The sequence below is a fragment of the Phyllobates terribilis genome, unplaced genomic scaffold (genome assembly GCF_046119375.1).
Source record: "Phyllobates terribilis strain yellow unplaced genomic scaffold, ASM4611937v1 Scaffold_391__1_contigs__length_1789467, whole genome shotgun sequence".
Lineage (NCBI taxonomy): Eukaryota > Metazoa > Chordata > Amphibia > Anura > Dendrobatidae > Phyllobates > Phyllobates terribilis.
In genome coordinates, this window is record NW_027363151.1 from 238,923 (window position 1) to 252,508 (window position 13,586).

The 13,586-nt window shown below is 44.6% G+C and overlaps 1 protein-coding gene across 2 annotated transcripts in view; it reads right to left on the bottom strand.

Moving 5' to 3' along the window:
- The window catches only part of LOC141224331 (uncharacterized), a 149,539-nt gene that overhangs the window by 46,991 nt on the left and 88,962 nt on the right, over nucleotides 1-13,586 (bottom strand). Inside the window, exons 4-14 of one of the 2 annotated variants that reach the window (XM_073666912.1) lie at nucleotides 9,791-9,949; nucleotides 9,485-9,661; nucleotides 9,278-9,401; nucleotides 9,097-9,194; nucleotides 8,808-8,898; nucleotides 4,434-4,591; nucleotides 1,804-1,953; nucleotides 1,498-1,674; nucleotides 1,301-1,424; nucleotides 1,121-1,218; nucleotides 833-923 (exon numbers count right to left, since the gene is read on the bottom strand). The exons of the other annotated variant lie outside the window; for it this stretch is intronic. Of the exons in view, the coding sequence (XP_073523013.1) occupies nucleotides 833-923; nucleotides 1,121-1,218; nucleotides 1,301-1,424; nucleotides 1,498-1,674; nucleotides 1,804-1,953; nucleotides 4,434-4,591; nucleotides 8,808-8,898; nucleotides 9,097-9,194; nucleotides 9,278-9,401; nucleotides 9,485-9,661; nucleotides 9,791-9,883 (1,381 nt within the window). The 5' untranslated portion in view covers nucleotides 9,884-9,949. The remainder of the gene's footprint in view (nucleotides 1-832; nucleotides 924-1,120; nucleotides 1,219-1,300; nucleotides 1,425-1,497; nucleotides 1,675-1,803; nucleotides 1,954-4,433; nucleotides 4,592-8,807; nucleotides 8,899-9,096; nucleotides 9,195-9,277; nucleotides 9,402-9,484; nucleotides 9,662-9,790; nucleotides 9,950-13,586) is intronic. 2 annotated transcript variants of the gene reach the window in all.

The following is a 13,586-nucleotide window of genomic DNA, read 5'->3' on the forward strand; positions in this document are numbered from 1 at the left end:
TCAAACTCAACAGTCTCCATCAGTAAGTAGTGAGTAACTAGTGGTGAAACCTCTCTGGGGTAATTGGAGTATGGGGCTCGGTGGCTCTTGGGAATCTAAACTATCATAAGGGACAATATTTTCTGTCAGACGAGTTTCAAGAAGAAATATTAGACATTCAAAGAGAACTTTTTAAAATAGTGCAGAGTTGAGGTGTCTTAAATTTAGCTTAGAGATCTATCATGGCGCAGGTGTAATGTTTTTTTTTTAGTTTATCACAATCTGGTTTGAAGTTAGTCGGTTTTAAAAGAAACTGAAAAGTCAGGATAAAGGGAGACTCTGTTGTTATTGTACAGAAATTCACACTTGGCCCTCACTGCACATTTAATGTTGTAGATCATAAAAGTGACGTTCGGCCAGAAAGACTGGACCTGGTCTTGTAGGGACCATATGAGCACATTCAGCAGCACAGAAGGGAGAGAAGGTAGATTCATCCAATAAGATATCAGGGATCTAGGAAGGAACACCATCATTACCCTCCGCTTTCTCTTACAGGCCCATCATTATATTTTTCTTCAAGTGATTTTCTGGCTTTGTAGTTTACAGATCTGGGCAGGTAACGTCTCCTAATCACAGTGAGTAGGTGGATCCTCCAGGTTGTAAGTTCTATGGAAAAGGGTTTCAATGCCCAAAATCATTTGAACAGTTTTGGGTGGAGGAGAATGCTGTGGTCTAGAGGAAAAATGGTGATCATATGATTGTGATACGGCCGGACTACACCACCGATAAAGCAGCCACAGCCGGTGACTGAGAAGAATCTGTGACTTCTCTGCATTTAGTGGTTACTACTCACCTGGGTAGTCATATGTAGGAATCTCCTCTTTACACCGCTCATCACTCCTCACATATGACTCTATAGTATTAATATGGGGCAGATCTTCACCCTGAAACAAATATTATAAAAGTCACAGACTGATGAGAAGTCCCATCTATGATCAGCTCTAATCCTGACATCTCCACTGTTCTCTTTACACAAGTATAAACCACGTAATACTGGTGGATAAAACAAAACTGAACACAAGACCTTCACAGCCGTCTACACATCATAGGGGAGATCTCATGACACCTTCTCTCCATCTACCTGATGATCCTGAGGAACATTGGGATCTTCTTGTTTACAGTCCTGAGGAAGAAGAGGATGGGGACATCTGTTTGGTGTTGTCCTCTTACTGGATAGATCTGGAGGAAACACATACAGGACTGAATTCATTCTTTACATACAGATAATTATAGGCCGTGTATATTCAGTCCTGTCTATTACCTGGTGATGTGAGGGACTGGGGAACCTCCATCATGACGTCCTTGTACAGATCTTTGTGTCCTTCTAAATACTCCCACTCCTCCATGGAGAAATAGACAGTGACATCCTGACATCTTATAGGAACCTGACACATACAATGATACCGTCATCCCCCGATCCTTTCATAGCGTTACTGTATAATGTCCCAGCATTCCCACCTCTCCAGTCAGCAGCTCAATCATTTTGTAGGTGAGTTCTACGATCTTCTGGTCATTGATGTCCTCAAGTATGAAGGGGTGAGATGGATGCCCTGTGATTGGGCTCAGGGGTCTTTCCCATCCCTCAGACACAGGGTCCTCACAGCGCTCACTAGAGGTCTTCACTAATATGTAATCCTGGTTATGGAAAGACATATAAATCAATCTCACTCCAGACATTTCCAGAGTCCTCACCTCTCCAGTTCTGTCCATGTGTTATTCCCATAGATAAGAATGATGTAATGTGACGTCATCAGAATCTCTCACCTCTACAGTAAGCCGAAAGAGGATCTCTAGGGTGAGGTGGAATATCCTCTCCGCCATCTTGTCTCTGTCCATATCCATCTTTGATGGGTACATAAGGAAAATTCTCTTAAATAGAAGATCTTCACTGAGAGGATCCGATATTGTAGAGACCTAAATGAGAAGATGATGAGCCGATGTAACATCATAAAAATCTTGTGTAATAATACAATTACTGGAGATAACAAGGGAAACATATGAGGAGATTTATTATTTTACAGTATTTCGTTTTCTTCTTTACATCTACTAATAAAACCTATATATTTTAGGCCACAGACAACAAGCAGTTTCTTCCTTGGAGTCTGTAGCTGAATACATTTCTCAAAGACTCATCTTCCATAAAGCTAATTCTCGTCTCATTTACCGACACTGCAATCGGCATTAGCAATACTGCAGGAGATATTCATTACACGTAACATGAGAAATAACTACTTCATGAGGAGGACGACATCTTCATCTTCTACTACGGCTCTAGAAACATATTTAGCCAGATTTCTTCACTGATTACATCTCCACCGGCCGTCTACAGTCATGGCCAAAAGTATTGAGAATGAGACAAATAGTAATTTTTCCAAAGTTTACTGCTTCATTTTTTGTAATGGCAATTTGCATATACTCCTGAATGTCAAAGAGTGATCAGCTTAACAGCAATTACTGTACTTGCAAAGTCAATATTTGCCCAGAGAATGAACTTTAACCCCCAAAACACATTTCAACATCATTGCAGTCCTGCCTTAAAAGGAGCAGCTAACATCGTTTTAGTGATTGATCCATTAACACAGGTGTGGGTGTTGATGAGGACAGGGCTGGCGATCAATCAGTCATGATTAAGTAAGAATGACATCACTGGACACTTTAAAAGGAGGCTGGTTCTTGGTATCATTGTTTCTCTTCAGTTAACCATGGTTATCTCTAAAGAAACACGTGCAGCCATCATTGCACTGCACAAAAATGGCCTAACAGGGAAGAGTATCGCAGCTACAAAGATTGCACATCAGTCAACAATCGCATCATCAAGAACTTCAAGGAGAGAGCTTCCATTGTTGTCAAAAAGGCTCCAAGGCGCCCAAGAAAGACCAGCAAGCGCCAGGACCGTATCTTAAAACTGTTTCAGCTGTGGGATCGGACTACCAGCAGTGCCGAGCTTGCTCAGGAATGGCAGCAGGCTGGTGTGAGTGCTTCTGCACGCACTGTGAGGCGAAGACTCTTTGAGCAAGGGCTGGTTTCAAGGAGGGCAGCAAAGAAGCCACTTCTCTCCAGAAAAAACATCAGGGACCGACTGATATTCTGCAAAAGGTACAGGGAGTGGACTGCTGAGGACTGGGGCAAAGTAATTTTCTCTGATGAATCCCCTTTTCGATTGTTTGGGACATCTGGAAAACAGCTTATTCGGAGAAGAAGAGGTGAGCGCTACCACCAGTCTTGTCTCATGCCAACTGTAAAGCATCCTGAAACCATTCATGTGTGTGGTTGCTTCTCAGCCAAGGGAATCGGCTCACTCACAGTCTTGCCTAAAAACACAGCCATGAATAAAGAATGGTACCAGAATGTCCTCCAAGAGCAACTTCTCCCAACCGTCCAAGAGCAGTTTGGCGCCAAACAATGCCTTTTCCAGCATGATGGAGCACCTTGCCATAAAGCAAAGGTGATAACAAAATGGCTCATGGAACAAAACATAGAGATTTTGGGTCCATGGCCTGGAAACTCCCCAGATCTTAATCCCATTGAGAACTTGTGGTCAATCATCAAGAGACGGGTGGACAAACAAAAACCAACAAATTCTGGCAAAATGCAAGCATTGATTATGCAAGAATGGACTGCTATCAGTCAGGATTTGGTCCAAAAGTTGATTGAGAGCATGCCAGGGAGAATTACAGAGGTCTTGAAGAAGAAGGGGCAACCCTCAAATATTGACTTGTTGCATTAACTCATTCTAACTGTCAATATAACCTATTGGTACTCATAATATGATTGCAATTATATTTCTGTATGTGATATAAACATCAGACAAACACTAATAAAAACCAGAGGCCAGAAGATCATGTGAAAATATAATTTTGGTGTCATTCTCAATACTTTTGGCCATGACTGTATATGAATGTTTCCCATCTTCCCCGGACTGTAATCTTCCATCACGTTAGGTTTCATGTCTGAACAGAAAAAAGGCTTCTCCACTGTGTGAGTTCAGGTTTGGCTAAGCACCAGAGATTTCCGGCTAAAACATTTCCCACATTCTGAACAGGAAAAAGGCTTCTCCCCTGTGTGAGTTCTCTGATATTTGGTTAAACTTGATTTCTCAGTAAAACATTTTCCACTTTCTGAACAGGAAAATGGCTTCTTCTGTGTGTGACTTCTCTGGTGATTAACAAAATTTGATTTCTGGTTAAAAAAAATTCCCACACTTGAAATAAAAAAAATCTATTCTCTGATGTGTGAATGTTTTGATGTTTAAGAAAAGACTTTTCGAGGGAAAAACTATTTCCATATTCTGAACATGAAAATGATTTCTTTGCTTTAGGAGCAATTTGTTTTTTAATGCTTATTTTGTGACTTTGATTTTCCTTAGTAGTCGGTAATGAATCAGAAGACAGGACCTGTTTCAAATGATCAGATGACAGATCTTTGCTGTGAAGGGATGATGGTATATCTGGAGTAATGGCATTCACTTCAATTGTATCTTGTGTGATCTCAAAATCATCTGATTTAAAAATTGAAGATGTCAGCTGTTCCTCTGATCTCCTGGTACAGTCATCTGCCAAGAATAAAACCAATTATTATTTATGAATAACACATCCTTAAAATTTATAATGTTGAATATTTCTACTTAAACTCTCCGTAAAAATGTACTTTACGTAAAAGTATCATTATCTACCAAGAAAACATCACAGAAAAAATCAGCCTTACCAACACCAAATCAGATAACAAATGCATTAGCATTTTAGTGTTGGTTGGGTGTACTGGGGTGTCTGTCCATGTGGGGTGCACTTATATAGTGCTGGGCAGCCTTCCTGATGTAATAGTATGGACATCATCAGTATCCTAAGTCAGACACTGTGCATCAAACCTACCTGTGTGACTGGCGTCCTATTCAAGCTTCATCTGTGTGCATCTTTAATACTAGGCAACCATCCTCTCCATGAATTGGTACGATTGTGAGTGGTTGCTCCATCAGTATTTTGCACCTGCGCTGCCCCCACCTTTATCATGGGGGTCTGCGGCATCCTGCTAGTGCATTTCTTATATGATTTGTGTTGGTAAGGCTGTATCTTTTTCTGTGATTTTTTTTAAATTTTGCCTTATGTTAGCCATCATTATTCACCAAGACAATAACAGTTCACAGCCTAATAGAAAACCTCATAGGATGAACCAGTGGATCGTAGTGTTCAACTGTTTGTTCATTCTGCCTCCAAATATGGAATAAAAAGCCACCAAACAATGTTATGTAGGCGAAAATAATATCAATAAAAACTTCTACTCATCTCACAAAAACCAAGTCCCCACTCAGGTCCATCATCTGTCAATGGAAAACCAGAGGTTTCCACATTATTAGTGGTTCAAAGGCTTTTGAAAAGCAACATGGCTTCCATAAACCAATCCAGCAATATCCACTCTCCCAAAGTCAGATCTCCCCCTCACTTCTGAGCCTTGCAGTGCGCCCAAAACACACTCAGCAACCATGTATTTGACATTACTATAGTGAGAAGAACCCACTTAATTGATGGTGTGTGTCTCCTGGAGCACAATCTGGGCACTATGTGTTGGGTAATGAAATTATATATTTGTAATTTTCACTCTCCAACATCCACTGTGTGCTAATTTCCAGAAAGTGACTGTGGAGTCAAAATAGTCACTACTGCTATAGAATAATTCACTGAGGGTTATAATTTCCAAAATGGAGTCACTTTATGGGGATTTCTACTGCTCTGGTTTTCTGCAATTTGGTCACATTAGGGCTTCTGTAAATGGTGTGTCCCATCTCCTCTGGGATCTGCTCCTGCGACGTCTGCTTCTCTCACCTCCTTATTCATCCTGCAGGCGGCATTGGTGATGGAGGAGACGATAGAACCAGAAGCTCTGGGCAGCGCAGGCTCTGTCCAGCCACTAAGATTAGGGTTGCTGGGACCTGTAGTACCATCCAGTCTGGCAGTATGGGGGTGTGTGCTGTCCAGCTGGAGTAATCTGCGCCCTGCTTCAGCCAACTGGAAAGCACCGCACCCTGCTAAAGCTGGAAGCATATTGCCGGAAGCTGCCAGATACAGCCTTGTTCTCCTCTGGTTCAGTCCTATGTGCTCAGCTAACGGCTTTTCTCTGACCTCCATGTTCTGACCCGGCTATCTGACTATTCTTCTTGCCATCTCACACCACAGAACATTAGGTAACACTGTGGCCCAAGCTTAGGGGGTCTCTGTCTAAGTCCAAATACATGAAGAGGGGTTAAAGGATGATGAGCAAGGCAAACCCTGTGATCTGGAAAATGGAGTAGATAGCGCCAAGCCTGTTTGTGGTAGCCATCTTTTGAGCTGCCAGGTGACAACGAACAGTGTCCCCAATACATTGTGTCTGCACACTATCCCAGCAAAATCTGCATTCAAATAGCTAAATGCCGCTCCTTCCCTTTTTAACCTGCCATGTGCCCAGACAGTAGTGTACAACCATATATAGGGGATTGTCGGATTCAAGAGAAGTTAGAATATTATTTGTAAGGTCCATTTGTTTCCTATAATCCTTTGTGAAGAATTCAAAAGTTATCTATAATATAATCGGCTAAGAGTCCCTCTGTCCGAAGCCTCGATAGACTGCGCATGTGTGACGCGCAGTCTGGCTCCAGAAAGAAGCAGGCATCCAGCCGTTACAGGTAAGAGGAGGTGTATGGCGCCGGAGATCGCGGTATGTGTAGACACTGAACGCATACCGCGATCTCCAGCGCGATACTTGCATACTTACCTGACCAGGAGGAGCGTTGCCGTGGCGCCTCTAATCTGGCCGGAGACAGGGGGCGGAGTGAGGCGTCGGATCGGCGCGTGCACATAGCGCTATCCTTCGCCATTTTACTGAAGACACATTTACAGTGTGTCTTCAGCAAAATGACGCCACTCTCCTCCCCCGGCCTACGGCAGAACAGGACGCTGCAGCGCTGGAGTACAGAGAAGAAAGGTGAGTATAACTGTTTATTTTTTTTGTTTGTGTGTACAGTGTGGAAGGGATGAGGGGACCATGCATATACCAGGATTGTGGGGTGAGGGGACCATGCATATACCAGGATTGTGGGGTGAGGGGACCATGCATATACCAGGATTGTGGGGTGAGGGGACCATGCATATACCAGGATTGTGGAGTGAGGGGTACCACGTATACCAGGATTGGGGGTGAGGGGAGCCACGCATACTGGGATTGGGGGTGAGGGGAGCCACGCATACTGGGAATGGGGGTGAGGGGAGCCACGCATACCGGGAATTGGGGGTGAGGGGAGCCAAGCATACCGGGACTGGGGGTGAGGGGAGCCACGCATACCGGGACTGGGGGTGAGGGGAGCCACGCATACCGCGATTGGGGATGAGGGGGGCCACGCATAACGCGATTGGGGATGAGGGGAGCCATGCATACCGCGATTGGGGATGAGGGGAGCCACGCATACCGCGATTGGGGATGAGGGGAGCCACGCATACCGCGATTGGGGATGAGGGGGGCCACGCATACCACGATTGGGGATGAGGGGAGCCACGCATACCGCGATTGGGGATGAGGGGAGCCAAGCATACCGCGATTGGGGATGAGGGGAGCCAAGCATACCACGATTGGGGATGGGGAGCCACGCATACCGCGATTGGGGATGAGGGTGCCATGCATACCAGGATAAGATGGTGGGGACAGGATGGGGGCAGCACAAATACCAGGAGGGGGGCAGCACATACCACACATACCAGCATGGGAGACCATATACCAATAAAAATGCTCACCACCCGGGCGTAGAACGAGTTCAGTAGCTAGTCACCATATAAAGTGGCACACGTCAGATTTGAAAAATGGGCCCAGATAGGAACACAAAACTGTCTGCAGGAAGGGGTGAAATCAGACTATTTTGGGCACTAACTACTATAGTCAAAACTGTGAGTATAGACCATAACACATCTACTGAAATGATCAAACTCAACAGTCTCCATCAGTAAGTAGTGAGTAACTAGTGGTGAAACCTCTCTGGGGTAATTAGAGTATGGGGCTCGGTGGCTCTTGGCAATCTAAACTATCGTAAGGGACAATATTTTCTGTCAGATGAGTTTCAAGAAATATTGACATTTAAAGAGAACTTTTTATAATAGTGAAGAGATGAGGAGTCTTAAATTTAGCTTAAAGATACACCGGGTCACATGTGTAATGTTTTTTTTTGTGTAGTTTATCACAATTTGGTTTGAAATTAGTCGGTTTTAAAAGAAATTGAAAAGTCAGGATAAAGGGAAACTCTGTTGTTATTGTACAGAAATTCACACTTGGCCTCACTGCACATTTAATGTTGTCAATCATAAAAGTGAAGTTTGGCCAGAAAGACTGGACCTGGTCTTGTAGGGACCATATGAGCACATTCAGCAAAACAGAAGGGAGAAAGGTAGATTCATCCAATAAGATATCAGGGTTCTAGGAAGCCAACAGCATCATTACCCTCCACTTTCTCTTACAGGCCCATCATAATATTTTTTAAGTGATTTTCTGGCTTTGTGGTTTACAGATCTGGGCAGGTAACGTCTCCTAATCACAGTGAGTAGGTGGATCCTCCAGGTTGTAAGTTCTATGGAAAAGGGTTTCAATGCCCAAAATCATTTGAACAGTTTTGGGTGGAAGAGAATGTTGTGGTCTAGAGGCAAAATGGTGATCATATGATTGTGATACGGCCGGACTACACCACCGATAAAGCAGCCACAGCCGGTGACTGAGAAGAATCTGTAACTTCTCTGCATTTAGTGGTCACTACTCACCTGGGTAGTCACATGTAGGAATCTCCTCTTTACACCACTCATCACCCCTCACATATGCCTCTATAGTATTAATATGGGCGAGATCTTCACCCTGAAACAAATATTGTAAAAGTCACATACAGATGGAGAAGTCACATCTATGATCAGCTCTAATCCTGTCATCTCCACCGTTCTCATTACACAAATAGAAAACACATAATACTGGTGGATAAAACAAGACTGAACACAAGACCTTCACAGCCGTCTACACATCATAGGGGAGATCTCATGACACCTTCTCTCCATCTACCTGATGATCCTGAGGAACATTGGGATCTTCTTGTTTACAGTCCTGTGGAAGAAAAGAATGGGGACATCTGTCTGGTGTTGTCCTCTTACTGGATAGCTCTGGAAAAAACACATACAGGGACGGAATTTATTCTTTACATACAGATAATTATAGGCCGTGTGTATTTAGTCCTGTCTATTACCTGATGATGTGAGGAGCTGAGGAACCTCCATCATGACGTCTTTGTACAAATCTTTGTGTCCTTCTAAATACTCCCACTCCTCCATGGAGAAATAGACAGTGACATCCTGACATCTTATAGGAACCTGACACATACAATGATACAGTCATCCCCCCGATCCTTTCATAGCATTACTGTATAAAGTCCCAGCATTCGAAGCAGTGTCACCTCTCCAGTCAGCAGCTCAATCATCTCGTAGGTGAGTTCTACGATCTTCTGGTCATTGATATCCTCATGTATCAGGGGGTGAGGTGGAGCCTCTGTGATTGGGCTCAGGGGTCTTTCCCATCCCTCAGACACAGGGTCCTGACAGCGCTCACTAGAGGTCTTCACTAATATGTAATCCTGGTTATGGAAAGACATATAAATAAATCTCACTACAGACATTTCCAGAGTCCTCACCTCTCCAGTTCTGTCCATCTGTTATTCCCATAGATAAAATTGATGTAATGTGGAGTCATCAGAATCTCTCACCTCTCCAGTAAGACGGAAGAGGATCTCTAGGGTGAGGTGTAATATCCTCTCTGCCATCTTGTCTCTATCCATATCCATCTTTGATGGGTCCATAAGGAAAATTCTCTTAAATAGAAGATCTTCACTGAGAGGATCTGATATTGTGTAATAATACAATTACTGGAGATAATAAGGGGAAACATATGAGGAGATTTATTATTTTACAGTATTTCGTTTTCTGCTTTACATCTAGTAATAAAACCTATATATTTTAGGCCACAGACAACAAGCAGTTTCTTCCTTGGAGTCTGTAGCTGAATACGTTTCTCAAAGACTCATCTTCCATAAAGCTAATTCTCGTCTCATTTACCGACACTGCAATCGGCATTAGCAATACTGCAGGAGATATTCATTACACGTGACATGAGAAATAACTACTTCATGAGGAGGACGACGTCATCTTCATCTTCTACTACGGCTCTACAAACATATTTAGCCAGAGTTCTTCACTGACTACATCTCCACCGGTCATCTATATGAATGTTTCCCGTCTTCCCCGGACTGTAATCTTCTATCACGTTAGTTCTCATGTCTGATTCACACACAGAAGTTTGAGGCTTTGATACATGGTAAGTTTTTTAATATTAAGCAGAGTAGGACTATCCAGAATGGGTTCATTTTACCATGGTGGGATAGCTTTCATGCTATTTTTGATCAAAAACAGTGTTACTAGGAACCCTATTTTATTTAAATGCACTTTTGCTTTTTATTTATTTATTTACAGCAGGGTTTAAGATCATTTTTCTTCTTATAGTTTTTTTTCTCATTTATGGCCATAGTAAACAAGCATTTATGTGCTGCATGGATACCAACTTAAACCAAGCTCAAATTCTGTGTTTTTTTAACGGGCACCATAGTGGCCCTGTGGGCTGCTGCTATGGATGATACACCCCTAACTATCCAACTATCATATGGTAAAAATCTCATAGGTCCTGTATTTATTAGTATCTGCACGAAGAATGGGGCTAAGTGAGTATTTATTAAAGGGAATCCACTCCCCACGAACAGCAAGCATCAGAATCTTCACTGAATAAAAAGCCATTTCTCAGCAAACAGACCTCTAATATGAGGCATAAAGGTATGTATAGATTCACATTTCTATCACCTGTATGCCAATATTAGAGGTCAGATAAGTTCCAGGGGGTAACAGATTCCCTTTCATCAGCCGTGGGGTAATCATAAAACCAGATATGTATCAAAGTATTCTAAGTTGGTTAATGGTTGTGTAGTCAATGGGAGGCATGTGTCACAGAGATGGCTGGTCTGTGTGATGTAACCCGGAGTGTTTCTCTAGGGCAGATAAGCACTAAGAGGATCGTTTGGTGCATCTGGGAGCCGGGTTACGGGTAGCTAGGAGAGAATGGACGTGTCCAGCTACCCCCCACATACCACACCTCTGGGTGTGGTTAACAGCCTATAAAATGGAGGCTGTTGTTTGGCACATGGTCTGTGTGTTTGGAGGGAGAAGGCCTCCTGTGTATGTTTGTCTTCAGACCAAGCCAGGACACTGGACGCTACCCCAGCTTGTGTGCCACACAGGCCTGGCTGAGCAGAGACCTGCTAAGGACATTTACTTTGTTTGCCTGATCTAAAGGCTATTTTCTTTTCTGTTTGGCTTCTGGGTTTATGAAGCAATAGACCCACATGAACTTTTAAAGGAACATGCCTCCTGTTTTCCTCCTGTCACACCCAAGTGAGTAAAACCTCCACAATTAGTGTTAGACTTGCGGGTAGCATTACCAGCAGAGACGTGTGACTGCTACAGGATGGACTGCATGCCCTGGGTGAAGTCTGTCGCAAGCCAGTAAGCATCGCCAGACGAAATGGAGGACCTGCTGAAACACCTGGTCCAGTCGCAGCAGCATCAACAGGAGACCAACAGGCTGTAGTTACAGCAGATCCAGCAGCACTAGCAGAAACAACGTCAGCAGATGCAGCTTCTGGCAACCGCCATCCAGGACAGGATGAGCGCTCCAACCCCAGGTCCGACTGAGGACTGCCATGTCCGGAAGGCGGTATGATGGGCTTTGCAGAAAATGACCCCGGGGGATGACGTTGAGACCTTCCTGATGGTGTTTCAAAGGGTGGCCGAGAGGGAGAAATTTCCACAAGAGCAGTGGGCAGAGGTATTGTCGCCATACTTGACTTGGAGAGCCCCAGAAGTACGCCTAGTAGGCGTACTATGATTTAGCTTTGCAGGATGCCAAAGAGTATGGCAAGCTAAAAAGTGAGATTCTCGCACGCTTGGGGTTGACAATGACTATCAGGGCACAGTGGGTTCGTATCACCAGAACAAACCACCTCTGTCCCAAATGTTTGACCTGCTGCACCTGGTCCAGAAGTGGCTGCAGCCAGAGTCCTCAATGCCTGCGCAGATGGTAGAGTGGGTGGTGATGGACCGGTTTGTGCACTCCCTGCCGAGGCCCATACAGCCTTGGGTTGCCCAGGGTGATCCCCGGTATGCGGATTAACTGGTCGGACTGATCGAGAGATACCAGGGGGTTGAAGGTTCCTTGGGAAGGCAGCCCACTACATGCTGGAGTTCCCAACAGGGGGTGCAGGCCCAAAAGGTTGTGGGACTTCCAAGGTCCAAATGGACGAGGGAGGTGGTGCCCAAGGTCCATACAGGTGATGTTGTTTGCTGGCGGTGCCACGGCCCAGGCCATATAGCCGCCCGTCATCCCCTGACCCTTGAGCCGATGGACTGCAGCATAGCACAACGTTGTTCATATTATGCTTATCCGGCCTGCAGGGTGAACTGTCCACCCAGCGAGGGGCCACAAGCATGTCACATGAAGGTGAACAGATGGGAAGTAACGGCACTGCTAGACTCCGGGAGCCTGGTGACCCCCCTCCAAATTATCCCGGGGAAAAAAGTCGGCGTTCAGCGCATTCATGGTGATGCTAAAGACTACCCTACGGGCCAGAGTGGACATTGAAATGGCCCACGGTACAGAGTCCCACGAGGTCGGCGTCGTTCAGGACTTGTTGCACCCTATTATTATAGGCTGGGACTTTTGCTTGTTTTGGGATCTGTGGAGGAAGGGTTCTGAGTTCGCTGGCTCAGATAAGAAAAAAATTAACCCTAATGAGATATCACCACACCCAGAGTCAGACAGGTTTCCTTTTTGTGTCCTTGTGGGGGATGAGGAGGTAGTGCCCCCTGAGTCTGCAATTCCAGAGTTAGGGGTGACCAGCGAGAATTTTGGGTCAGCCCAACATAGGGACCTAACTCTGAAGGAAGCCTTTAATAATGTCACTATTATAAATGGGGTTGCACAGGAGTCAGGGACTGACACAAGGTTTCCCCATTTTATGATGAGTAAGGAGTTGTTGTACCGGGTCAAGAAAGTGAGGGAGGAGAGTGTGGAGCAGTTAATAGTGCCGGGCCCCTTTAGACGGAAGGTGTTGGACATGGCCCATTCACATGTCTTGGGGGGACATCTGGGAGTGGTTAAAACGCAGGAACGGATCGTGCAAAGGTTCTATTGGTGAACACTGGACATAATTTCAAAAAACATCACAGTAAAAGATAATACCTTACCCACACCAGGTCAGATTGCCAATGCACTGCAGGATGCAGCAAGCCTGCATCATAAAGGCAGGGCCAGCACATGTGCAAAATACTGAAGCAGACAGCCACTCACTAACCTACCAAATTCATGGAGGGGGTGACTGTGTAGTATTATACATGCACACCGATGGAGTCTGCATAGGGCGGGTGCACAGTGCAAAAAAGATTAAAAATAGTGTATAA